Source organism: Leucopleurus acutus, assembly GCF_964270905.1.
Source record: "Leucopleurus acutus genome assembly, chromosome: 10".
Classification (NCBI taxonomy): Eukaryota; Metazoa; Chordata; class Mammalia; order Artiodactyla; family Delphinidae; genus Leucopleurus; species Leucopleurus acutus.
In genome coordinates, this window is record NC_139153.1 from 34,978,890 (window position 1) to 35,006,611 (window position 27,722).

Genomic DNA, 27,722 nt, shown 5'->3' on the forward strand with positions numbered 1-27,722 from the left:
CTCATTCTTGGGGACCTGTGGCATAGCATGGCTGATTGAGTCAGTCCAGGGATAGTGGTTCTTAACGATTTTCCCCACTGGAACACATCTGACCATGAGCCCAGGCTGCAACATTCACTGCTGTCATTTCCAGAGTGCTGAAGATGGTCCCTCCCTCCCAATCAAAATACAGATCGGAAAGTAAGCACCTAAGTGTGATGTTAGCATAGGAATGACCTTCAATTCCCTCTAAGTCATCAAAAAAAAAAAAAAGAAAGAAAAGAAAAGAAAAACAAATCACCTACAAACTCTGACTCTCTACTATTTACTGTGACATTTCACAAATGTTGAGACACCAGGTGAAAAAAGAAAACACTGTTAGTATATCATTTCTGCTCCTGCATCGTCCTTTACTGACCTGGCCCCTCCTTTTAGAATTCCTCTAGCCTAGATTCAGCTCCTACCAATCGCAAGCCTCCATCCTGATTTCTATTATTCTGAAAAGAGAGAGAATAAAAAATGCAAACATATTAAAAGACCCTGAAAGTAGTATTATCTCATTAGACATACATCTAAGACTATTGTCTTCAAAGGGAACCCTATCCCCCAAAAATCAAATGCACAGAGAAGTAGAATTGACAAACCAAAAGCAGAAAAAAGAAACCCAGCAATCTGTTTGTCATGACCTATAGCAGCATAGGACTAAAGTACTCATATAGTGACACAGGTTCAAGAAACATCTGTGGAAGAGCTTTTCTATTCCAGCCCTGGTGCTAAGTTCCAAAGGGGATGAAGAAAACCCAGCCCCTGCCTCCAAGTTCAAGGGGGAGAGAGTCCAGTGAAAAGGAAAGCACCAAACCATGGGGACATAAAAGAAGGACAGGTGACTGTTCTGGGGAGGAGGGCTGAGGCCAGAAGGCAAGACCAGGCTCTAGGAAGCTGCGCTGTCAGGAAAGGGGAAGCCTAGCTCTGCAAGAGGAGAGCAGGTTGGGGGGAGGGCAGAGCCCAGGGGTAGGCATTCAGGGAGTCAGAGTCCTGATCTCACGACCCGGAGGAAGTGGAAAGGGGAGGCCAGTGAAAGAGGGCAGAAGCCCGGTGTCGGTTTGTGACGATTTGCACGTCATCCTGCAAACAGTGCTGAAGGGAAGGGCAAGTGTGTGCTGGGCTTGGGCAGGGCCATATGGAACCCCCGCCCCCGCCCCCAGGAGCAGGAGCTGGAGACAGTTTGACATGAGGAGTCAGCGTGTACCAATCAAGTGTCCCAAGGTATGGATGCTGCACCGGGCCCGCACCCTTACCTCTGCTAATGCCCAAAATGACCCTTCACACCTTACAGATGGGGAGACTGAGACTCAGAGCATGAAACATTTTTCCCCAGACCACCGAGCTGGCACTCACAGAAGTTCGAGGCAAGTCCAGGCCTACCACACTCCAGAGGCTCCCCAGTGGTTCTGAAAAGAGTCTGGAAATGATTCAGGACAGGGACAATGGGGAATGTACAGGTCAGTACCAGGGTGAAAGGGGACCAGAGGGAGAGGGAAGTGTTTCAGAGAGCCTTAGTGGGAATTCCCTTCTCACTTGCTTTTCAGGAAACCCTCCACCAGCACCTGAAGTCATGCATTTGAGTTTCACCCCATTTAACACGCCAGACCTGACTCTAGAACAGAGTGGGGGAGGTTGGTTTGGAATTCTCTCACAGTAGGTTGTGGAGGATGGCAGTCCCTACCTGCTGCCTGCAACACACCGGGTAGTGGTAAGTGAAATACTGCAGCTAAGGTGCTCAGTACAGAGTATGCCTCTCAGTAAGTAATCAGCTCATTCACTCATTCATTAAACAAGTTCAACATGTGGGTTAAACATAAGCCTAAGCAGAGGCCACAGCAAGCCACAGGACATCCTCTTTCCACTAACACCACCTCTGATGAGATAACAGAGATAAAAGAGACCCAAACCTATGTGTACACAGATACACATCTTCACAGACCTATGTTTGTGCTATGCCCACACGCACAGTCAGAAATGTGAAAGAACTGCCAAAAGAACTTGAACTCAGCCACTCAAATGGTGAATTTTAAGACAGAGACAGTCACTCTAGGACATAAAAATATAATTTCCAAACTAGAAGAGAAAAATGATGAGTACTTTGGGATAACAACTGTGGGGTCACTTCAGTGGCACTATCATCTGTGTATCTGGCCAAACACTCTTGTCCTGTCGTGCTCTCACTGATGAAACAGGGTTGGGAACATTAACCTGGCCGTGGGGGGCCTGCAGGTGCCAAAGGGCCATGTGCTGGGGAGGGTCCTGAATGTCCTTCGCTAGAAGCGAAGCAGTCTGTACAGGCCTGATCCTCTGATCCTTATTCAAGATTCCAACTTATGGCCATAGCACCATCACCTTCAGTTAGTGCCAAAAATAGATGTAAAAGCAAGAGTCTAGCCTACTCCAAGTGTTTAGCTCAGAATTCGAAGGAGAAAACAAACCATTTAGAGTCCATATTTGTTTTTGACATCCTGGAGTCAGTTTCTTTCTTTCTATCCTTCTTTCTCTCCACCACCCCCTTCTCTCTCACTCTCACTCTTCTCTCTCACACAGGTGCGCACACACACATACCCCCAAGCAAAGGGAAAAGAAACAATTTTTAAACACAGCTTTTAAAAAGGTTCATGAGCCTTCTTGCACATCAAATGGCTCCTAGAAAACAACCTCTTAATGATTTCCATGTAAATGAATCAGAAACATATGGATTAAATTTCCCTTAAAATATACACATGTAATTAAGGGGAAAAGTGCTTGGCAAAATGCATTTTGCATTTTATCAAACCCAGCACTGGAAAAATAGGTTGAGACATCTGACAAATCCAAACCCAGCAATCCTGCCCATCCCTACGGCAGCCCGGGACCCAAGTCCGCCAGGCTAGACCTTCCCCTTTCTTGGGATTTTCAGAAGAACCTACTGGATTGTAACACACAGGTTGGTTCCTCAGTCTCTACAGTGGTGGTTATGGGTCTCCCTTTTCCTGGACCTGTGTTCATCTTCAGGGGCTGGGCCCCCATACACAGGAGAGCTTGCAGCCCATGCTGGCCTGACTGGGCACCTTCCTGGGATGTCTAGAAGATGAAGGGGTGGCCTCGGTCATGCCCTGCAATTCATACCTCACTCCACCTCTGCCAAGCAGTGAACCTCTCTCAGGCCCTCCATTACTGGTGGAGGAAAGGGAATCGAGACTGGGAGCTATTCCCAGTGTCTTTTCTTCACCTGTACGAGAACCAAGTGAGAAGTTTTTCTAAACTGCTCCCTTCTTTCATTTGCTCACCTGGCAACAAGTATTTATTGAGCACCTACTAGGTGCAAGGTACCATGTTGAGGCTGGCAAGTCATCAGAGAAGAACACAGAGAAGGTCCCTGCCCTGGTGGAGCTGATGTTCTTGCTGGAGCTCACTCTCTGGGGCCCGATGCCCAAGGGCTTGCACCTTCACCATCCAGTCTGGGCCACACACCATTCCTCTCCACTGGGCCTTCTCCGCACCAGGCCCTGGACTTCCCCTCCTCTCCCTTCTTCCCTCTTCCTCAGTGTCCGGGCCCAGTGTTCCTCTGCAGACCTCTTCCCAGCAAAGCTCTCAACCATATTTTACCTGTCTCCATGGTTTCCATGAGCTTCTGATGGCCTTCACAGCCTCTCACCTCTTGGCCAGCCCTTGGAGGCCCCATACCATAACCTTTCTGACTCCTCCCCACCCCAAGTCCCCTTGGACACCACACTCCCTCATTGTTAGCATCCCAGCCCCATGCCCACCCCCCTGACACCTGCTCACTGTTTAGTCCTTCTGCTGGACATGCTTCCCTCCCAACCACTCCCTTCCCGTCTAACTCCTTCCTCTCTACCTCCTCTCAGGGAGGGCTTTCTCGGAGCCCCAGGACCAGGCCCGGCCCCCTGCTACATGCCCCTTAGCACCATACTCTGCCTGCCCGTCACCTGATCATGACTTGTTCAGCATCTGTCTTCCCGCTCTGCTCAAGGAGCAGGGCCCACATCTTTCCTAGTTGTGGGCGTATCTCTAGAGCTTGGCACAGTCAACATTTGATGAATGAAGGAAGGAAGGAAGGAAGGAATGAACGAATAGATGAGCAAATACTTTATAGAGGCAATAATATTCTGCTTGTCCTCCCTGCTATGTCCCACTTTCTGTCCCAAGCAGATAGTCACATCAAGGATGTTTGCAGGGCTGATATGCAGACGCTACATGAGTCAGAACCTCTTCCCAGCTCACATGGGAACCTCAACTCATTGGAGTTATGACACTGGGTATCACGGAGGGAAGAGGAGGCACGGCCAGAGAAGGGTCTGGGGTCTCACTACAAGGAGCAGGGCCCAGGAAGAGTTAGAGCTTCAGAAGGAAGGCTGGTGATGGATGGGCCCAGGGCTGAGGTTCTCAGCCTGGGCAAAAGTTCCGAGATCCCAAGGTGACCCAGAAGTAACTGAGCCCCAGACACTTGAGGGAATAGGTACCCATCCTCTCAGAGCTCATGGTCAGAGAGGCAGCCAAGTAAGCTGGACTCCTCATCAGAAAATCCAGGTCCACTTGCCATGGACCTTCCTACCTATGTGACTTGGCCTCCCTGACATTTAGTTTCTTCATCTGAAAAACGGAGATGAGAATATTGCCTAACCTCCCTCAAGGGGCTGCAGAAGGAAATAAAATGAGGCCACAGTGGTAAAATGATACCACAGTTTAAACTGCTTAACTTCTAAAATTCACATTTTCCTTTATCCAGCCTAAAACTACTGGAGAATAAAGCTACTACTTTTGCCTCTTTTCTGCTTGGGTCTAAAACACTGACATGCTACAGGATTCTTTCCCTCCCCTCTCTCCCCCAGCCAAACTATAGAATCATTTGTGTTTAATGTTATCTATGGGCACATTTTCAAGCCATCACCTTTTTCCTTCCACTTTTATCATGTCTTTCCTCTGTCTCGACAGCACCATGGTTACAGCACAGGTATGGGGAGGAGGAGGGCGGGGAAGCAAAATGGGATAAGGAGAAAGGGGAAAAGAAAACCCCAAACAACACAGAATCACCGAAACTGCCCTTTTGTGTTCTTCAGCAACCACATGAGACAAAAGAAGCAGAAGTTTAGGGTCAAACTCTGGCCAATTTCCAGTTCTTGGATTTCAACCACTTTAAAACAAAAATATTTGGGAGCCAAAGTATTGTCTTTTCCCTTATGGCTCACAGAGCAGCAGCCCAGGCACTGAGGTGGCATGTGGTCCAGAGAGGACACAATTAATGAAAATGCTGGGTTCTAATCCTGCCTCTACCAGCTGGGGAACCTGTGACCTGTTGTTACTCCCTCTGAGTTCAAGTTCTTCCTGTCTTAACCATAATTGCCTGTGAGAATCGAACAAGTTAATACAGTGATAATCACAACAGAATGCATTGGTCTTCATCGAGTACCAGACTCTCTGAAAGGCTACCTGTGCTATCTAACTGCAACCCCATGACATGAGTCTTATTTCCCCTCCAGCAGGTGACAAGAGACAAGGTCAGTGGGCTAGCCACTGCACCCCAACCCACACGAGCATTATTCTTGCTGTGCTCATGATAATCCTATAAGGTCAGTACTGTCATACTCATTTGACAGCTAAGGATGCTGAGGAATGGAAGGAAAGAAAAACTTGCCTAAGCTTGTGTACTGGGTGGCCTTCTCAATGTTTAATCCTCACCAAAACCCCCTGAGAAGGTGACTGGGATTATTATCTCCAGTTTCTGAATGAGGAAAATGAGGCACAGCTATTTCATGTAGTCACAGATGCATGGCTGGTGTCAGCCATAGTGGCAGGCGGTCCTTACCAGGCTGTCTCTGGTTGTGGCTCTGGCCCCTGGCTGCCCTCTCTCATGACCATTTTCTAAGCCTTATTCTCTAACTTTCTGGGAGAGCCTGTGAGCCACCCAACGTCCTTTCAAAAAGTATCTTTTCGGGCTTCCCTGGTGGCGCAGTGGTTGAGAGTCCACCTGCCGATGCAGGGGACACGGGTTCGTGCCCCGGTCCGGGAAGATCCCACATGCCGCGGAGCGGCTGGGCCCGTGAGCCATGGCCGCTGAACCTGCGCATCCAGAGCCTGTGCTCCGCAACAGGAGAGGCCACAACAGTGAGAGGCCCGTGTATTGCAAAAAAAAAAAGTATCTTTTCCATTTAAGTCAGCCAGGGTATGTTTCTGCTGCTTGCAGGCACCATGGAAAAATGACAGCCCAGGTGGCATTCCCTACCTCATCCACTGTAGAAAACCCGTTATGTAAAGAGCATGGTGCTCGGGGGCAAAGGAGGGCACCAAGCAGGCTGAATCAGCAGAGCCCCTGCCCTCGGAGAAGTAAAAGAATGTATGCAATGTACTTCTAGAACGAAGTGATACCAGAACAAAGGACCAGAGTCACTTACAAAACAAAAGTGTAACGGAATTGAAGAGGTTGTACTGAGCTGTTTTTTAAGAATGAGCATTTGGATAAGCAATAAACAGGGAGGCAGGGATAACAGAAATGAACAACAAGATACAATGGAGGAAAGAGAAAGGTGTACTCAGTGAACAGAAGGGGCTCTCACCTGGGTAGACAGAGATGAGCGGCAGGGATGAAGGGGTAGGTTGAGGGCAGAGCATATTTCTTTCGTACACACATATACAAACACACACATACCCAAATACACAAAAACATACACATTGTGTATGTGTAGGTGTGTATGTGTACCTACATATGTGCCTGTGTAAATTTTATACCACTTCAGCCTAGAAATTAAAGAGTTCAGCTTTATCTGAATCCACTGTCAGACCATCCTCAGGTCTCACAAAAGCATCCTGACCCACGCTTTACTCCTAGAGGAAATGGATTGTTCACAGCTTCTAAGGCATGGGCAGCTAGTCTCCAAAGATGTCTCAACAGATGGTAAGACTCGCTGGTCGGGGATGCCAGAGCAGCCGTTCAGCAAACATCTGCTGGTTTCAGGAAGAAGCTGCTTCATCAGGCACCATGAGGACCCTAAGACACATTTCTAGACTCCAGACATATGTCTCTTTGAATTCTCGTGGCCAATAGGTCAGTTTGCCCTCATGTCACCAACTCTGAGCCTGCAATTTCTGTCAGCGCCTTCGAGAAAGGCACCTCAAGCACAGAGGTGAGCACTGACCTGGCTGAACAGCCTGGTTGCAAGGCCCTGCCGAGGAAGCAAAAGAAAAGCAGATTACAGAAAAGAGGTAGATTTTATCAGCAAGTTTCATCTATGCCTAGAAGTTATGCCCAAGAGCACAGCACACAGCAGCTCCTAAGCAAGTATCATATCAAACCACTCTGCTATGTGCCCATGGGGGTTCAAGCTGCCAGGGGAGCATGGCCCCCTGTACTGGTTTCCTTTGTTGGGGGCAAGATTTCTAACCCAGGAACATCTCAGCTAGTGACCAATCTCTGAGCATGTGTTTTAAGTACATGTCATCAATAACTAGATCTGAGCTGGAGAGCACTCTAAACATGAAATACATTTCTGCAACATGAAAAGAAAAAAGACTATTTGGGGCTGGTTTGAATTAGGTAGAATGAGACAGGAATTTTCCTGAAGTCCCCTGCTCTCTTCCTTGGGCAGCTACTCACTGCCTGGCAGAAACAAGACACAGTGCCTGGGGGCTTTAGCCCATGACCCACTGCCTGGCTGGGGGACCACTGTGTCTGAGTAGCGGTGGTAGGCAGACCTCATGAGGGGTGCTGAGGATGACGTTAAATAAAACTATCTACCTCTATGGCTCAAGAAATCTGACTATCTATTATGATTCTGCCTAGAGAGACTTGCAGTCTGTGTGATCAATGGCAGTGATGGTCCCCTAGTGCTGCCACCACGGAAAGGTACAATTATGCCTTTAAAGCTCAAGGTGCAATTAAATCTCTATAATGGGGCTAATGGTTCAAGCAACCTTGAAGCAGTTGCCATATTTAAAAAGATCATTCTGAATTGTTTTATGTCTGGAATTGCTCTGTAAAATCTGAACTTTTCATCTTCCGTTGAGAATGTATTTAATGCTGAGAGAATGGTCTTTTTGCAGACACACTGCACAAAAGGGGGTTTCCGGGCTTCCCTGGTGGCGCAGTGGTTGAGAGTCCGCCTGCCGATGCAGGGGACACGGGTTCGAGCCCTGGTCTGGGAAGATCCCACGTGCTGCGGAGCAACTAGGCCCGTGTGCCACAACTACTGAGCCTGCGCGTCTGGAGCCTGTGCTCCGCAACAAGAGAGGCCAAGATAGTGAGAGGCCCGCGCACCGCCATGAAGAGTGACCCCCCCTTGCCACAACTAGAGAAAGCCCACGCACAGAAACGAAGACCCAACGCAGCCAAAATAAATGCATACATAAATAAATAAGTAAATAAAAAAACTCCTACCCAACACCTAGGTATTGAAAGGTTGGTTTTAAAAAAAAAAAAAAGGGGGGGTTTCCTTCTCATCTGGCAGGATCTCCCTGGAGGACTAAACTCCACCGGACAAAGCTGAGCTCAGCCCTCTAAGGCTTGGGTTCTTAGGAATTTGCTTTCTGAGGAAGAGTCCAAAGTGAAGATTAGGTCACAGGATACAGTCCAATCCAGAGCTCACTAGGGGCAACTTGGACTGACATCACTTTCTCTGAGAGACAGAAAAGAAAAACATGTGGCAGCTCACAGGAGCAAGTGGTCAGGTCCCCTCCCTGGAGCTCCCACTGCCCCGGTCTTTCAGTAACTGTGGCCAGCAGGTGACACACGGTATCCTATGATCTCTTTTACCTGTCTGGTCCCTAAGTTCACTATGAACCTCTCAAGGAAGGGGCTGCATCTGGTTCACCACAGGGGACCCAGTAACCATCAGAATAATTAATGGATGGGGTGCTGCCTCACAGAACATTAAGGACGGGTAACAGGTCAACCACGAAAGGGAGACATTAGATATCCAGACCCAAAGGACAGGCACAAGAAGAACACTACAGAGATGGTGAGTTGGAAGCTCTTTAATCACTGACCAAGCTCTTTAAACAGTAACCTAGAACAATTCAGAAATGCAATTTATACTCACGTTATTTCCCGATAATAATGATAACTAAGATGCACTAGGCAGTTTCCACGAGCAACAGTTGTGCTGAAGATGCTTAGGCATCACTTCATATCCTCACAATAACCCCCTGAGGGAGGCAGTATTCTTATCCCTATTTTACAAAGAAGGAAACTGAGGCTCGGGGAGGAAAAGTTACTTGTTTAGGATTACAGAGCCAGCAAAAGGATGAGCAGGATTCAAGCCCAGAGCCTGTCTCATGACCACTGCTTTCCTGCCTGTGATACTGAAACTGGCCCCCAATATTTCTAAAACATCGATAGCTTATAATGGAGTAGATTTTTATTTTGAAGATGCCACAGCTTTCTAATTTATTTTTTGGGGAAGACAGCTCTTTGTTTAGGATCCTCCCAGGTATGACAAAGCAGAGCAAACTCCTACTCCATAATGGTGAGGATGAGGAAAGTAACGTCCTCAATTAAACCCTTTGTACTCATCATCTGTTTCATCCTCACAACCACCCCATGAGGTAGATGCGATTATTATCCACATCCTAGAATATAAGGAAATTAAGGTCTAAAGAGACAAGGTGGTCTCAGCCTTTCAAGGTCACAGCCAGTAAGAAATGGAACTCAGGATCTAATCAGAGGCCGTCTGCTGCCAGAGCCCAGTCCTTGGCTATTATAATCCCAATTCAAAGGGGCAGATGGGAATTTGGGGAAAAGAACTCTAGAATCCATGAGAAGACTGGATTTGAGGAACACAAGCCTGAAAACAGGGAGCCTCATTAAGACTCATGCTGCTTTGTACTCTAAGACCACAAGTGATTCCATGGTAACCCTAGGAACTCCAGAACCCTCAGATACCATCACAAGGAATGGAGGAAGAAGAGAGAAGGCTCTGTACGCTAGCGCCTGCCGGTCCAATGCAGCTATCTGTTTTTGTAGATTAAATGTTTTCTTGGAACCAGCCAATTTACATATTATCTGCTGATTTACATATTACCTATGTATGCTTGCTTCTGTGCCAGAACAGCAGAGCTGAGTAGTTGCAACAGAGACTTTGTGGCCCACAAAGCCTAAGTAAGATATTTACTATCTGGCCCTTTAAAGAAAAAGTTTGCCAACCCCTGGACTACAAGTTAGAGGGCCTGATGCAAACAGGAGCCAGGAAAACAGCAAGCCCAGAGTGTCCAGGCAGAACAGGCACACACTTCACCTATCCAGCTGGTGCCTGACACACCCAGCTTATAACTGTTTTTCAAAAAAGCATGATATCCCAAACCAGCCAGCCCTGCCCCTCACGCCCTGCCCTCTCTACCCTCCAAAAGGAGCAGCAGCAGTGAGCCTTACCTTTGTTGTACATGTTCGTTGGCACTTGAACGTCGCTCAGGCTGATGTTCACAGGCAAATTATTAAAATGGTCATTTGGGGCTAAGATGAATTCCTTCCCCAGCTCCAAAAAATTCCCATCTTTGTCCCTTTCATTTATCAGCACGGCATTGAAGTATTCATACTGAAAGAGAAAGTCAAAAAACATGACATGTGGCTTAGGGAAGAAGGCTGTGAACTCAGACGGACCTGGGTATGGTTGCGGGCGGTCTGTTCCCTCCACTTGTGGATCCTGCTCTAGTCACGTAATCTGTAAGTCTTTCACACCGTCTACGGCTGCTTTTGTACAGGTGTGATAGCATCATATAACTATTTCCCAATGTCATTAAGTACTCTTGAAAAACATAAATTTAAGAAGCTGCTTAGTACTTCCTTATGTGACTATAGAGAAAACTGCCCCAAAACATTTTAATTCTTTAAAGTTTGAAGACAGACCCTGCCTTTATTCAGCCTACCTTTAAGTAGAAGGAGACTGGAAAACAACAAAAATTAAATAAATATATAATATATTAGATAGTCATACTTGTTGTTCTAAGTGCTTTCCATATGTTAACTTATTCAATTCTCCTAACGACTCTATAAAGTAGGTTTTATGAGTATTCTAACTTCACAAATGAGGAAATTGAGGTAGAGAGAATTTATGTACGCTGTCAAAGATTACACCACCAATAAGCAGAACCAGAATTAAAACACAGACAGTCTATTTCCAGAGCCTGTGCACTTAACTGCTGTGCAGTACTGAAAGATGGTAGATGGCAGGTGTGGTTGGAATTATCAGAGCAGGAATTTAAAACAACTGTAATTAATATACTAAGAGCACTAAAGGAAAAAGTAGAAAACAGGTAAGAGCAGACAGATAAGTAGAGAGACAAATATTCTAAGAGAAATAATCAAAAAGAAATGCTAGAAATCAAAAACACTATAATAGAAATGAAGAATGCCGATGGGTCATCACTGGCCTGGATACAGCTGAGGAAATAATCAGTGAGCCAGAAGCTACGTCAGTAGAAACTTCCCAAACTGAAAAGCAAAGAAAAAAATTAATGGGAAAAAAGGAATAGAATATTCAAAAATCACAGAACAATTATAAAAAGTATAACAGATACGTAGTGTAATGGGAATACCAGAGAAGAAAGACAAAAGGGAACAGAAGAAATATTTGAAGTAATATTCCAAAATTAATGAATGACAAACCACAGATCCAAGAAGTCCACAGAAAATCAAGCACATGAATACTGAAAAAAAGAAAAAACTACACCTAGGCATGTCATATCCAAACTGCAAAAATCAAAGACAAAGAGAAAATCTTAAAGTAAGCCAAAAAGAGGAAAAAACCTTACCTACAGAGGAACAAGGACAACGATTACATCAGACTTCTGTTCAGAAAACATACAAGCAAGAAGAGAGTAGCACAAAATACTTAATGTTCAAAGAAAAGACCTACCGGGCTTCCCGGGTGGCTCAGTGGTTGGGAGTCCGCCTGCCAATGCAGGGGACACGGTTCGTGCCCCGGTCCGGGAAGATCCCACATGCTGCGGAGCGGCTGGGCCGGTGAGCCGTGGCTGCTGGGCCTGCGCGTCCGGAGCCTGTGCTCCGCGACGGGCGAGGCCGCAACAGTGAGAGGCCCACGTACCGCAAAAATAAAAAGAAAAGACCTACCAACCTAGAATTCTAGAATCTAGAAAAATTATCCTTCAAAAGTGAAAAAGAAATAAAGACTTCTTCAGACAAAAATTAAAGAAATTTGTTGCAAATAGACCTGCCTTGCAAAAAATGTTAAAATTTCATTAAAGGGAGGGAAAACTACACAGGTCAGAAACCCAGAAAAGAGTGTTACAACAGGAATAAATGAAAGTAAAATATTTAATTTTCTTATTCTTAACTGATCTGACAAATAGTTTGATCAAAATAATAATAGCAACAAATTGGATTATTATAGTTATGGATAAGTGAAATGAATAGCAGTGTTATACTACCCATGAAGTGGTACAAGATTATTTGACAGTGGACGTGAATTAGTTGTAAATGTATATTGCAAACTATAAAACAACCACTAAAAAAATTTTTAAAAGAAGTATAAATGCCAAGGAAGGAGAAAATACTACGTTATGTAATATGCTCAATTAAAACCAGAGAAGGCATAAAAAGAGTAGAAGACCAAAAAAAAAAACAAGGGCAATGAATAGAAAACAGTTATAAGTATGGTACATATTAATCCAACTATACCAATGCTCATTTTAAATGTGAACGGTCTAAATAGATTTAAAGAGATGGTCACAGTGGATAAAAAAGAAGAACCAACTATATGCTGTCTACAAGAAACTCACCTTAAATATAAAGAACAGGTCGATTAAAAGTAAAGGGATAGAAAAAGATACACTATGCTAACATTAATCAAAAGAAAGCCAGAGTGGCCATATTAATTTCGAAAAAGCTGACTTCAAAGCGAGGAAAATTATCAGCAAAAAAGATTGGCATTACATAATGATAAAGGGGTTAATTCTCCAAGAAGACATAACAATCTTTAATGTGTATGCACCTAATAACAGAATATTAAAGTATGTGAGGGAAAAAAATGATAGAACTACAAGAAGAAACAGATAACATGCTACTAAAGTTGAAGACTTCAGTACCCCTCTATCAGTAGCTGATAAATCCATCAGGCAGAATACTGGTAAGGATACAGTTTGAACTGACCAGCACAGCAACTGAATCTAATTGACTATAGACTAATTCATCCAACAACAGCAGAATATACATTTTTCTCAAGCTCACATGGAACAATCACCATGACAGACCACATTCTGGACCATAAAACACACCTTAACAAATTTAAAAGAATAGAAATCATACAAAATGTGCTCTCAGACCACATTGACATTAAACTAGAAATCAATAACAGAAAGACAGCTGGACAAATCCCAAAATATTTGGAGATTAAACAACATATTTCTAAATAATACATGGGTCAAAGAATAAGTCTCAAGAGAAATTTTAAACTAAATTAAAATCAAAATATAACTTGTCAAAATTTGCAAGATGCAGCAAAAGCAGTGCTTACAGGGAAATTTACAGCATTCAATGGATGTATTGGAAAAGAAAAAAAGACCTAAAGTTAATCGGCTAAGCTTCTATTTTAGGAAACTAGAAAAAGAAAAGAAAGTTGAATCCAAAGTAAGCAGAAGGGGAAAAAAACACTTTTTAGAAAATTTTGCTGAACAGAAATCAATGATTGAAATCAGGAAATCAATGAAACTAAAAGTTGGTTCTTTGAAAAGATTCATTACAGTGAAAAGATATAAAGCAAAATCATCAAAGGAAAAGAGACGCATGTGGCAAAGTCCAGAGGAATCCAGATGTGAGCTTCCAAGATTTCTCTCCCAGCACAATTACATAAGATGTACAAATTCTTTCAGCAATGAATGGATGACAACACATTTGAAAGGTTGCCTACCAGAGAGGCTCAACAAAGACTCAGTGCTGGGGCTTCCCTGCTGGTGCAGTGGTTAAGAATTTGCCTGCTAGTACAGTGGACACAGCTTCGAGCCCTGGTCCGGGAAGATCCCACATGCCGCAGAGCAACTAAGCCCGTGTGCCACAACTACTGAGCCTGTGCTCTAGAGCCCACAAGCCAAAACTACTGAAGCCTGCGCGCCTACAGCCCATGCTCTGCACCCAACAAGAGAAGCCACTGCAATGAGAAGCCCATGCACTGCAACGAAGAGTAGCCCCCGCTCGCCGCAACTAGAAAAAGCCCACGCACAGCAACGAAGACCCAATGCAGCCAAAAATAAATAAATAAAATGAATTTATTTTAAAAAAAAAAAAGAACTCAGTGCTAAGGATTTTTACTGGGTGTTGGTCATGTAGCAACACTAGTTACCAACTTAAGCTAATTGACTTTAAGGAATTCCACACCTAGCAACTATAGAGCACACATTCTCTTCCAGATCATAACAGTGGGAATTCAGTATATGATAATGATACAAAAAATATAAATAACATCTAAGAAAAGATGATATCTAGAAGAATCTTAAAGATTTTGAAATTAAACAACACACTCCTTAATAATACATGTACCATGGAAGAAAATGACAGAAAAAGTTGTAAAATATTTTGAAATAAATGATAATAAAGAAATAAATATTTGTAAGATATAACTGAAACAGAAATTAGAGAAAAATTTATAGATTTTTAAGTTTATCATAGAAAAGGAGAAATTTTTAAGATGAATAGTCTAAGATACTACCTTAAGAAGACAGAAAACAAGAACAAATAAAACTGAATGTTAAAAGAAGAAATAAAGTAGTCAAGATAGGGACTTCCCTGTTGGTACAGTGATTAAGAATCTGCTTGGCAATGCAGGGGACACAGGTTCGATCCCTGGTCCGGGAAGATCTTACATGCCATGGAGTAACTAAGCCTGTGTGCCACAGCTACTGAGCCTGCACTCTAGAGCCCCCGAGCCACAACTACTGAGCCCACGTGCTGCAACTACTGAAGCCTGCATGCCTAGAGCCCGTGCTCCTCCACAAGAGAAGCTGCTGCATGAGAAGCCTGTACACCACAATGAAGAGTAGCCCCCACTTGCCACAACTAGAGAAAGCCCACGTGCAGCAATGAAGACCAAATGCAGTCAAAAATAATAATAATAACAATAATAATAGAGATAAAAGCAGAAACCAATAAAACAAAACAAATAACAGGGGGAAAAAAATCAATGATATCAAAAATATAAAACCCGAGCTAGACTGATGAATAAAAAAGTAAGAAAGCACAAGATACTAGAGTCAGGAATGAAAGAGAAAACATTATTAAAGAGCTGACAGATAATGAAAAGATAAGAGAATAATATAAACAACTTTATACCAATATTTGACAATTTGAGTTAAACGTCAAATTCCTTGAATAACTGAAATTACCAAAATTGACACAAAAAGAAATATAAAATATGACTGGCCCTATGTATACAAGAGAAATTGAATTCACAATTAATAGCCATGATAAAACAAACAACTCCACGTTCAGATGACTTAAATAATGAATTCTATCAAATACATAAGGAAAAAATACAAACAATCTTACATAAACTCTTACAAAAAATCAGAGGAAGGAATATGCCCCAACTTATTTTATGAGGGCAGCATAACACTGACACCAAACCCAAACAAGAACAATTTCTGTAAAAATTACATGCTAATATCACTCATTAATCTAGATCAGAAATCTTAACAAAATATCACATCAAATCCTCTATCATTGAAAGGACAATCCATCATTACCAAGTTGTATTTATCCCAGGAATTCAAGGTTGGTTTAACATTTGAAAAATCAATCAACACGGTTCACCATATTAACAGAATTTTTTTTAAAAAATCATATGACCGGGCTTCCCTGGTGGCACAGTGGTTGGGAGTCTGCCTGCCGATGCAGGGGACACGGGTTCGTGCCCCGGTCCGGGAAGATCCCACATGCCGCGGAGCGGCTGGGCCCGTGAGCCATGGCCGCTAAGCCTGCGCGTCCAGAGCCTGTGCTCCGCAAGGGGAGAGGCCACAACAGTGAGAGGCCCACGTACCGCAAAAAAAAAAAAAAAAAAAAAAAAAAATCATATGACCAAATAAATGCAGAAAACATATTTGAAAGAATCCAACTTTTGTTCATCATAAAAACTATCAGGAAATTTAAAATAAGATAAAAAGTCCTCAACCTGATAAAGAGCAACTATGTAAAACCTACGGCTAACATTATATTCATGACAAAACACTGAATATTTTTCTCCTAAGATCAGTAACGAGGCAATTATGTCTTATCACTTCAATTCAACATTGTACAGGTGGTTCTGGCAAATGCAGTAAATTGCATGAATGAATGAGTAAATGAGTGAATGAATGCCATACATATTGGAAAGGGAAAAGCTATCTTTTTCTGCAGACAACATGACTTTCTATGTAGAAAACCCTAAAGAATGCACATAATCTACTGTAACTATTGAGTTTAGCAAGGTCACAGGATATAAGATCAATATACCAAAATCAATTATATTTCGTTGTACTAACAAAGAACAACTGGAAGAACGATAGCATTTACAATAGCATAAAAAGCTTGACATACTTAGGTATGAATTGTTAAAAACATGTGTGATACCTGTAAGCTGAAAACTACAAAATATTTCTGGGAGAAATTAAAGAAGCCTTAAATAGAGAGATATACCTTGTGCTTAAGGATTGGAAAACTCAGTATTAACATGTTAATTCTTCCCAAATTGATCTAAAACTCCAAAGAAATCTCAATCAAAATCTCAACAGGCTGTTTGTAGGAATTGCTGAGTTAATTGTAATTTTAAAGAGAAATGAAAAGGATCTAGAATATCAAAAACAATTTTTAAAAAGAAGAAAAAGGTCCAATGACTCACATTTCCTGAATTTAAGTCTTACTCTAAACTTAATTAATCAAAATGGTGTGGTATTGGCATTAAAGCAGACAAACAGGTCAACGGAACTAAAGAGAGTCCAGAAATAAAGCCGCACAGATACAGTCAACCGATTTTCAATAAAGGTGCTTAGATAATTCAATGGGGAAAGTATTTTCAACAAATTGTGGTGGAACATATGACTAACCATATGAAAACAACATCCTCAACCCCTAATTCACAACATACACATATTCATTCAAGATGGCTGAAAGACTTAAATGAAAAAGCTAAATCTATAATATTTAAAAATACAAAAAATGATGAATAACTTCTGCTGCCTTCAGGTAAGCAACGATTTCTTAGGTTATGGAAAACACTTACAATTTTTAAAACTGATAATTTGGACTTTATGAAAACTGAAAACTTCTGATCATCAAATTCACTATTAATAAAACAAATAGTAAAGCCATCATTGAGGAAAAAGTATTCATAATACATACATCTGACAAATAACTTGTACCAGAATACGTAAAGAACTCCTGTAACACAACTTAAAACACGAATTAAAATATAGGCAAAAGATCTGAACAGACACCTTACAAAGGGAAGTATACAAATGGCCAATATACAAACCAAAAAGTGTTCAACGTCATTAATCAGAGAAGTGCAAAATAAAACTCCATCATTGCTCCAAAATGCAATTTTACACCCACTAGCTAATACTAAATTTTCTGAAAATACTAAATGTTGGCAAGGATGTGGAATAACCAGAAATCCCATACATTGCTCGTGGAAATATAAAACCTTTCAAACCCTTCAGAAAACCATTCACAGCTTCTTGTAAAGTTAAACATGTATCTACCATATGATCCAGCAAATTCTACTCCTAGGTATTTATTTAAGAGAAATGAAAACATAAATTAACAAAAAAGCCCAGCCTGCTTGGTTAAGGCCAGTGCCATTATGGTTCACTCATAGGCTCTCCAGAGACAGCTTCAAAACTGCCATTTAATTGAATAACCTGCACAACCCAGAATGCAACTGAAGGAAGGATGAAAACATAAGCAGGATTTTGCTCAATGGTGCCCATCCTTCACCGCAGACGACTGTGTGTTCTGCTCCTCCCTAAATCCATTTGTCCATTCTGTATTGATTTTGAAAAGGCTGACTCAGTGCAAACAAGAAGAATCACTTCTCGGTCCTTGGAATTCATTGCTGTAATTATGAGGCTCAGTAACTTTGTCCATAGGAGAGAGGAAGAGATGTGTTAAGTCTAAGTCACCTCAGTATTTCTGAGTCCATGTCACCCAGGAGGTGGGAGTAAATTGTTCTTTTTTGAGTATATGTGATCACCTACCAAGTGTGATGGGGCACAAAGGAAACTAATCCAAGGGAGGAAATGTGGCAAAGAAAACACCAGGAACAAAATGGTAGGTGTGCTGTTTCCCCAAACCTGGCTTGGCACCAACTCAGGATGAAGTAGTCCAATGAGTAAGTGTCTAAAAGTGACTCAGTGGGGCAGGGGTAGGAACATGTTTTCTGTGAAGGGTCAGACAGTCATACTTTAGGCTTTGCATGTTAGAGTCTTTGTCACAACTCCTCTACACTACTGTTGTAGCACAACAGTGGCCAGACAGTGCATAAAATAATGGGCCTGGCTGTGCTCCAGTCAAACCTTATTTACCAAAGATTTACAAAATTACAAAAAGGATCTGGCCTCTGGACTGTAGTTTCTCAACCCCTGCAGGAGGGTGTTATGAGATTTTCAAGAGACAGAAATAAAAAAAACCTCTGGCTGGAAGGAATCAAGCATTACTTTCATTAAGAAGTATTTGAACACAATACTAAACAAGAAAAACAAAGTTGGAGGACTTCAAGACTACCTGTAAAGCTACAGCAATAATGACAGTGCTGTACTGGTGAAAGAATAAACAGATCAGTGGAACAGAATAGAGAGCCCAGAAATAGACACTCCCATAAATATTGATACAGTCAACTTATCTTGGACAAAGGAGCAGATAGTCTCTTTAACAAATGGTGCTGGAACAACTGGACATCCACATGCAAAAAAATGAATCTAAACAAAAACCTTATACCCTTCAAATTTAACTCAGAATGGATCATAGACCTAAATATAAAATGCAAAACTATAAAACTCCTAGAAAATAACATGAGAGAAAACTTAGATGACCTTGGGTATGGTGATGCCTTTTTAGATACAACACCAAAGACATGATTCATGAAAGAAATAACTGATAAACTGGGTTTCATTAAAATTAAAAACTTCTGCTCTGTGAAAGATAATACCAAGAGAATTAGAAGAGAAGCCACAGACTGGGAGGAACCATTTGTAAAAGACACATGTGGTAAAGGACTGTGATCCAGAATATACAAAGAACTCTTAAAACTTAACAAGAAAAATAACAATTTGATTAAACAATGGGCTAAAAAGACCTGAACAGACATCTCACCAAAGAAGTTATACAGATGGCAAGTAAGCATAAGAAAAGATGCTCCACATTATATGTCATTAAGGAAATGCAAATTAAAACAACAATGAAATACCACCGATTAGAATGGCTGAAATCTGGAACACTGACAACACCAAATGCTGGCAAAGACTTAGAGGAATAGGAATTCTCATTTATTGCTGGTGGGTATGCAAAATGGTACAGTCACTTTGGAATACAGTTTGGCAGTTTTTTTATAAAACTAAACACACTTTTACCATTCCAGCAATCATACTCCTTGGCATTTAGAGTTGAAAACTTATGTCCATACAAAAACCTGAAAACAGATGTTTATAGCAGCTTTATTCATAATTGCCAAAACTTGGAAGCAACCTAGATGTCCTTCAATAGGTGAATGTGTAAATAAACTGTGGTAGAGACAGACAACGGAATATTACTCAGTGCTAAAAAAAAAAAAAAAATCTATCAAGCCATGAAAAGACATGGAGGAACCTAAATGCATATTACTAAGTGAAAGAAGCCAATCTGAGAAGGCTACTGTATGATTCCAACTATATGACACTCTGGAAAAGGCAAAACCGTGGAGACAATAAAAAGATAAGTGTTTGCCAGGGGTGGTGGGGAGAGGAATAAATTGGCAGAGCAGAGAGGTTTATTTTTTTAGAACCATGAAAATAGTCTGTATATTAGTGATAATGATATTGATTATAATGATGAATACTTGTCATTATACATTTGTCCAAACCCACAGAATATAAAACACCAAGAGTGAACCCTAAGGTAAATTATGGACTTTGGGTGATTATGTGTCAATGTAGGTTCATCCTTGATATAAAAAAAAGTACCATTCTGGTGAGTGATGTTGATAATGTGGGAGGCTATGCATGTGTAGAAGCGTATGGAAAAACTCTGTACCTTCCTCTGAATTTTGTTGTAAACCTAAAACTGCTCTAAAAAAAATAAAGTCTCTTTAAAAAAAGTTTTTGAGTAGCATCTCCCTACATATTTATAACTCATGTGTACTACCTACCATTATACTAACATGTGCACATTATACTATAAAAATTATAATAGAAATTACAGTGAATAGAAATAAAAGCAATGTATTCTTCTTGGGCATCCCAGTGGCTCATTTTGTGTACCCCTGGGTGCAGCACTTCTCTGCAGCGTCCCAAAGCAGCATTTCCAAAGTATATGATCTGTGTAAGAGAAAGTCATTCCATGGAATACTGATAAGGAATAATTTTTCTGAATGTGTGTCATGGTGAATAAAGTTTGGGGAAGAAGCTGGGGTTTTAGAAAAGGCAAAGAGATTTTTCATTTCAGGAATTCTCAAGGCGTTTAATTCATTTAGAGAGTACTCTATGTGCACTTTGAATGTCTTGGGGGAGGGGTGTTATATACAGCCTTCCTCAAATATAGCTGATCATGCAGTTGTCCTTCTCAGCATTTACCGTAGGGGCCACATGACAAATACTCACGTGATTGCTTTATCAATGCAACTCCCCCATGAGACTAGTTCTGCAACTACAAGAATTGTGTCTCTCTTTACTCACTGTTGTTATCTCCAGCCCCTGGCATTTATTGGTTGCCTAACTGATGAAAGGACCAATGTCCAAATCCTTGTGGTTACCAGGTCTCTCACCTGAGCTGCATTTCCACAGACCTGTATTCAGAGTCAACTCTTCAAGGTCCTATGGCAGCAGGGAAAGTTCTCAGCAGGTTAGGAAGATCATGCTGTAAGCAGTGTCTCCTATGGCCTGGAGAAGGAAAGCTGTAGGAGACGAAGGTCATACTGCTTTATGGCCTCTGTCACAAATCCAGACAGAAGACTGTGTCCAGAGTATGGGGTAAAGGTGACTCCAGAAGCTCCTGGAATTTCTGGTCTGTGCTAATCACCTTAAGATGAAGAATACAAGGCAGGAGCTCTGTGATACCTCCATGACCCTGTGGCTCCCAAGAGCCACCTGGGCATCCCCCTGCCATGGACTCCCTCTCCTTCAACACCACTGTCACAGAACATGTCAGTCTTCAGTTATTTCTTTCTTTCTTTCTTTCTTTGGCTGCACTGGGTCTTTGTTGCTGCGCACAGGCTTTCTCTAGTTGCGGCGAGCGGGGGCTACTCTTTGTTGTGGTGCGCAGGCTTCTCTTTGCAGTGGCTTCTCTTGTTGCAGAGCATGGGCTTCAGTAGTTGTGGCGTGTGGGCTCAGTAGTTGTGGCTCACAGGCTCTAGAGCACAGGCTCAGTAGTTGTGGCACACGGGCTTAGCTGCTCCACGGCATGTGGGATCTTCCTGGACCAGGGCTTGAACCCATGTCCCCTGCATTGGCTGGCAGATTCTTAACCACTGTGCCACCAGGGAAGTCTCAGTCTTTAGTTTTGATAGGGATGCCATCAAGGAAAAGAATTCATTGCTCCACCCCTCCACCAACTGTAGAATACAACTGCTCAGGTTTTCTCATTGACTCAGCTAAGACTCCTATCACCAAGTAGGCTAAAGCTTCAGATTCAACAGGAAATATCAAGAGATGACAAAAAGGCTTCAGTCTGTGTGCCCTCTCTAACTGATTGGTGTGACTGCCTATATGTGTTAAGAAGGCTTCCGAGGTAGTATCTCAACCCAAGGAATGAATGTATGCTTTCCTTTTAATGGTGGCTCAGCCTCTCCCACACCATCCACATCCTTGAAAACGCATTACTGCCTGGTTTAGCAGTTGGCAAACTGTTTCTGTAAAGAGCTAGATAGTAAATATTTTAGGTTCTGCAGGTGAGACACGTTCTTTCGCAACATTCAATTCTGCTGTTTTAGCAAAAGTAGCCAAAACATAAAAAAATGGGTGTGACTGTGTTCTAATAAAACTTTATTTACAAAAACAGGGAGCTGGCAGAAAATGCCTGCAGACCTTTGTTTCCTGAATCCTGTCCTAATTCTCTCTTTAACTCTTTATAGGTGAGAGGCACCTAATCACAATGTCTTCAGGCAGTACTTCTCAACTCAGGCTTCAGAGCTTTTCAACATCCAGATGCCCAAGCCAAACCTCAGAACAATTAAATCCGAATCCCAATGCAGTATTTTTTCAGCCTCCCTCAGTTATTCCAATGAGCAGCCCAGGCCAGAGGCACTATTTCCAAGGGCAACTTCTGCTTCCCCTTCCTGCCGGGTAAGCTGCAGAACAGAACTGCAAGGCACCACCACAGAGGGCCTGCGTCATGGGTGGAAAGTAACTGCTCCACACATTTTGGCTTTAATGAAATCCTGCCTGTAAAGTTATCTAATTGTTTCCTGTGTGTGTGTGTGGTGGAACCAACCAACTGTGAACTCCCCAGGAGGTGGGCCTGTGCTTCTCTGCTCACTTATTCCCAACGGAACCCAAAGACAACTATGACTTGGGAAATATAGCCCAAGGGTTGGACCCAGAACACAAAGACACTTACTAAGCACCCATTCAGTAAGTAACTAGATATGTCAGGGTTCTCCAGAGAAACAGAACGGGGAGGCAGGGAAAGAGAGAGGTATTGATTATTGATTAGAGGAACTGGCTCATTTGATTTCAGGGACTGCCAAAGTCAACATCTGTAGGGTGGGCTTCCCTGGTGGCACAGTGGTTGAGAGTCCACCTGCCAATGCAGGGGACACAGGTTCATGCCCCGGTCTGGGAAGATCCCACCATTCCGCGGAGCGGCTGGGCCCGTGAGCCATGGCAGCTGAGCCTGCATGTCCGGAGTCTGTGCTCTGCAACGGGAGAGGCCACAACAGTGTCAGGCCCGCGTACCACACCCCCCCCAAAAAAAATCTGTAGGGTAAGCTGGCAGACTGAAAATTCAGGTAAAAGATAACACAGCAGTCTTGAGTCCAATTCCACAAGGCAGGCCAGGCAGGCTGGTAACTCAGGCAGGGTTTTCATGCTACAATCTCAAGACAGAATTGCTTCTTCCTTAGGGAATCTGTCTTTGCTCGTAAAGCCTTCAGCTGATTGGACGATGATCATTATGGAGAATGATATACTTTACTCAAAGTCTACTGCTTGTTTGGTCAAACACCAGTTTTGATGTAGCCATGTAAAGGTATTTTTTAGATGTGTGTCTAAAAAATACCTTTACATGGCTACATCAAAACTGGTGTTTGACCAAACAACTGGGCACCATGGCGTCATCAAGCCGACACATAAAACTGACCATCACAGTGACTGTCCCCTATCAGTGGACTGTGGCCTGCCATTGGGCTCAGGCCGTCTCCTCATCCCCTGCCATCTACCCAGGCAGCAGCCAGAGTGATGGTTTAGAAACATGAAATGGACTGTGTCATTCCCCAGTGGTTTCCTGCCACCCTCAGAATAAACCCTTCCCCAGGCTTTGAAAGACTGTGGTCCGGCTGTGCCCCACCTTACCCAGTTGGTCTCCTCCACTGACCAGCCTCTCACTTTACTCCAGCCTCACTGCCCTCTTGCTACTATTTGAACAACAAGCTTGTTTCTACTTTGCCCCAGTCTCCATCCCTTCCAAGCAGTCTAGACCAGTACCCTGGGATTGCCTGAGACAGTCACTCCCTCAGTCTTTACAACAAACTCTGCTATTGGCCCAAGTAGGTTTCTGTCACGGGTGAGCACTGAGTCCTAACCAGTACACTCATCACATTCTGATGGTGAAGGACCTCCAGGAACCTCTCAGGAAGACTTGCCTTCAGCATCCCAGGCCCCATGTGGGCACGTGCCTCCAGCCTAAGTGGGTCCTTGTCCTTAAGAACATCCCCACCTGGCTCTATTACTGGCTTCAATCTCTACCAACCCAGTCCTTTGGACCAATTATCACCCATATTTCTCTTCCTGACCTTTTTGGGCCCCAATTTCCTCACCTATAAAGTGAAGCAACTATGAACTCTTCACTGCTGCATGTTAAGCTCCCCTCACAGTGTCTAGCACAGGTAGGAACTCAATATAGGGCAGGTTAAGGGCTCAATCCCAGCTGCAAGGCCCAGGGCTCTCCCATCTCCCAGAAGCCTTTCTCCTTCCCTGTTACCCTGCTTCCTCTGATCTCCTCTCCCCTCAGGAAATCAGTGGGTTTTGGGGCCCTTTTCATCATGGTATTCGTTCCCCTGGAAACCCTTAGAGGGTTTGTTTTGGATGGTGAGCCCACTAAGACAAGAAGGCACCCACATGTCCCTGGATTTCAGGAGGACTGGTCCATCCCAGAGACACCACGCCTTTCTCATCTCCACATCCCTGGCACCAAGCACAGTGCCTGGAGGTCTTTGTCAGGTGATGGGACAAATGAATGGATACATGACTCCTTGTCTGTACCACTTAGGGAGACATTTTCATGTTTCACCACCAGCTGGGAAGAGTCTTCCCACTCCTTGCCCAGAAGTTAGTTCCAAGCCAAGGGAGGAATCTGGGTGGGCCTCCTGATTTCCATCACGGTGCCTCCCTCTGCCTGGGTTTCACCCTGAACAGGATTCCATTCATGAAGCACAAAAACAGTCAGTATGGCAACAAGAGGAGGGGTTTAGGAGCCAGATGCCAAGGGTGGAAACTATGCTTGCTTCCTAATGGCACCCTCATGTCTCTGTGACTCAGTTTCTTTCTCTGTGAAAAGGGGATGGAGATACCTACCTTTCTAGGTCGTTTGGAGAACTGAATGGGGTAAATGTACAAAAGCAATGGGCATAGTGCCCAGAGCAGTCTCTTAATATGTTCTGGTTCTTTCCTCTTGTCCTTTTTTTTTCCTCCTTCCCTGCTCTGGGATGATGGCCAGCTTTTTACAACTTAGATTAAAAAATAAAATTAATAGGAATATTAGTTCCAAATGAGCCAAGCAATACCAAACTCCCTATGCATGTGTATCCTGTGGGGAAGTGACACAGATTGCTACTCACCCATGTCCCTCTCCAAAGGTCTAGTGCTATCCAGTTACTACTTAGTAATCGCATTTTCCCCTCATATGTGAAAATTGATTTTTTAATGATCTGTTCCAGAATATTTCTAGGTATTAATGTTACATTAACTCATTTATAATTCCCCAAGTGTCACAGTTCCTTTAAAAAACCAGATAATGAATATCCCTCTCCCAGCCATCTGGAATCTCTGGCCTCTGAGAATACTCAAGTACGAGTATTAAAGGCCTACTTAACAAGCTACTTATGTAGGCCTCAGACTGCAGCTCACTGCAATGCTAGCTAGCCATTGGCATTTCATTTTAAGAGCTGTGGAGTGGAATGCTTAACTCCAGCATGCTGGGTTCTGGGTTCAAATCCATAAAATGGGATCACAACCACCCCCATAACAGTGGAGTCATCATAAGGAATAAATAGATAAGGGAAAGAGAAAAGAAAGAAAGGAAGGAAGGAAGGAAGGGAGGGAGGGAGGGAGGGAGGAGAGGGAGGAAGAAAGAGAGAGAGAGAGAAAGAGAGAGAGAGAGAGGGAGGGAGGGAGGGAGGGAGAGAGAAAAAAGAAGGAAGGAAGGAAAGAAAGAAAGAAAGGAAGGAAGGACGGAAGGATGGAAGGAAGAAGAAAGGAAAGAAGGAAAGAAAGGAAGGAAGAAAGAAAGAAAAAGAAAGAAGGGAAGGAAGGAAGGAAGGAAGGAAGGAAGGAAAGAAAGAAAGAAAGAAAGAAAGAAAGAAAGAAAGAAAGAAAGAAAGAAAGAGAGAGAGAGAAAGAAAGAAAGAAAGAAAGAAAGAAAGAAAGAAAGAAAGAAAGAAAGAAAGAAAGAAAGAAAGAAAGAAAGAAAGAAAGAAAGAAAGAAAGAGAAAGAAAGAAAGTCACTACTGAGGTGGTCACTACTGAGGTGGAGCTAACTGGCATACAGATGGCAGAGGGAAACGTTTCAAAAGACAAAGCAAGAATACCATCATCTCCCACTCACCAGTGGGGGCTTCCTCAGCACCCCCTTTGCCCACCCCCTACCTAGCACCGTGTCACCTCCATTCCCTCCACCCAGCCTCACTGGTCTCTGTTTTTCCCTCCACTGCACCTTGATCCTCAGTCCTTGTGACCTCCGCCCATGCTGCTCCCTCCCACCAGAACACTTTCTCCACCTGTCACCTACAGAATCCTCATTCCTCCTTAAATCCAGCCCAATTATCACATCCTCAGGGCAGTCACCTCTGACTTTCTGGACTGGGGACATCCCTATCAGGCACTCTTGAAGTCTCACGGGACTCTGGTGCCGAGCACTTAATTGCAGTGGTCATCACACACTTATCTGATTATTTGATTGACACGGCCTCCACTCTACAGTGTGACATATGTTTTCAGGGATCATAGCTGTTTCTTCTTGTGCCAATTTAATCCCAGCACCTAATACAATACATAGCACAGAACAGGTATTCAATAAAGATAAATGAAGGAATATGAAGGGGAAGATATCTCACTGCAGCAGTGCCTGGCACTAGTTCCCAAGACATGGTGGGAACTCAGAGGGGCTGAGGGCAGCCAACAGTGAGCCAAGCTGTGGCCCAGAGAGAGGGGTCTGAGGGTCCAGGCTCCTCTGTGGCTTATCTGGTTGACTGCTCAGTCTACCACTAGGATAGGGGACCTCTCAAGGCAGCTGGGAACCCCTCTGTAGTCCCCAGACACATGGACACCCCAGCCTGCCTGGGCCTTCCATCAGTCTTTTCATTAATCAAATGATTTCTGAAAGCCTTCTAGGTGCTACTTCTAACCTTGCCACCCAACATCCCCACCTGCAGCTGAAATGATTATTCGGAAATTAAATAAAGCTGTCACTACCCTGCTTAGACAATGGCTTCTCATTGGCATACAATAAACTCCAAGGCTATACCTGATCTAGTTCTTTCTTGCCTCTCGAACTCAATCAGACACACGGGCCATCTTTGGATCTTCACACAGGCCAAGCTCATTTCCATCTCAGGGTCTTTGTATTTACTGTTCACTCTGCCTGCAATGTTATTCCTCAAGAACTTTACATGGTGGCTTTAGGTCTGAGCATAAACACCACCTTTGCCACAAGGCCTGCTCTAAACACCCCCACATATATCCTTCTCAGTCACTGTCAAGCCCAGTACAACAGAACTTTGTGCAATAATAGTCCTCTTCTATGTCTGCACTGTCTAATGCAGTAGCCACCAGCCACTCGTGGTTACTGAGCACATGAAATGTCACTAGAGTTACTGACATTTTAATTTGATTTCATTTTAATAAATTTAAATTTAAATAACTACACATGGCTAGTGGCTACCATACTGGACACCAGGCCCAATACCCTGTTGTATTTTCTTTATTGTACTCAATATCTGAATTCTTTTGTTCATAAATTTATGCCAATCTTCTCCCATTAGAATCTGAGCTTCATATAAGACAGACATTTTTGCTGTCTTCATAGCTGGAACCCCAGTGCCTACAACAGTGCCTGGCTGTTAGGAGTCACACAAATGTGTTTTATATAGGCATGCTTGTAC

At 43.2% G+C, this 27,722-nt stretch overlaps 1 protein-coding gene across 1 annotated transcript in view; it reads right to left on the bottom strand.

The window, feature by feature from the left end:
- The window catches only part of CACNA2D3 (calcium voltage-gated channel auxiliary subunit alpha2delta 3), a gene marked incomplete at both ends in the record, with an annotated part of 784,748 nt that overhangs the window by 469,728 nt on the left and 287,298 nt on the right, over window positions 1-27,722 (bottom strand). The window contains one exon of the mRNA XM_082847776.1: window positions 10,388-10,550. Within this exon, the coding sequence (XP_082703902.1) occupies window positions 10,388-10,550 (163 nt within the window). The remainder of the gene's footprint in view (window positions 1-10,387; window positions 10,551-27,722) is intronic.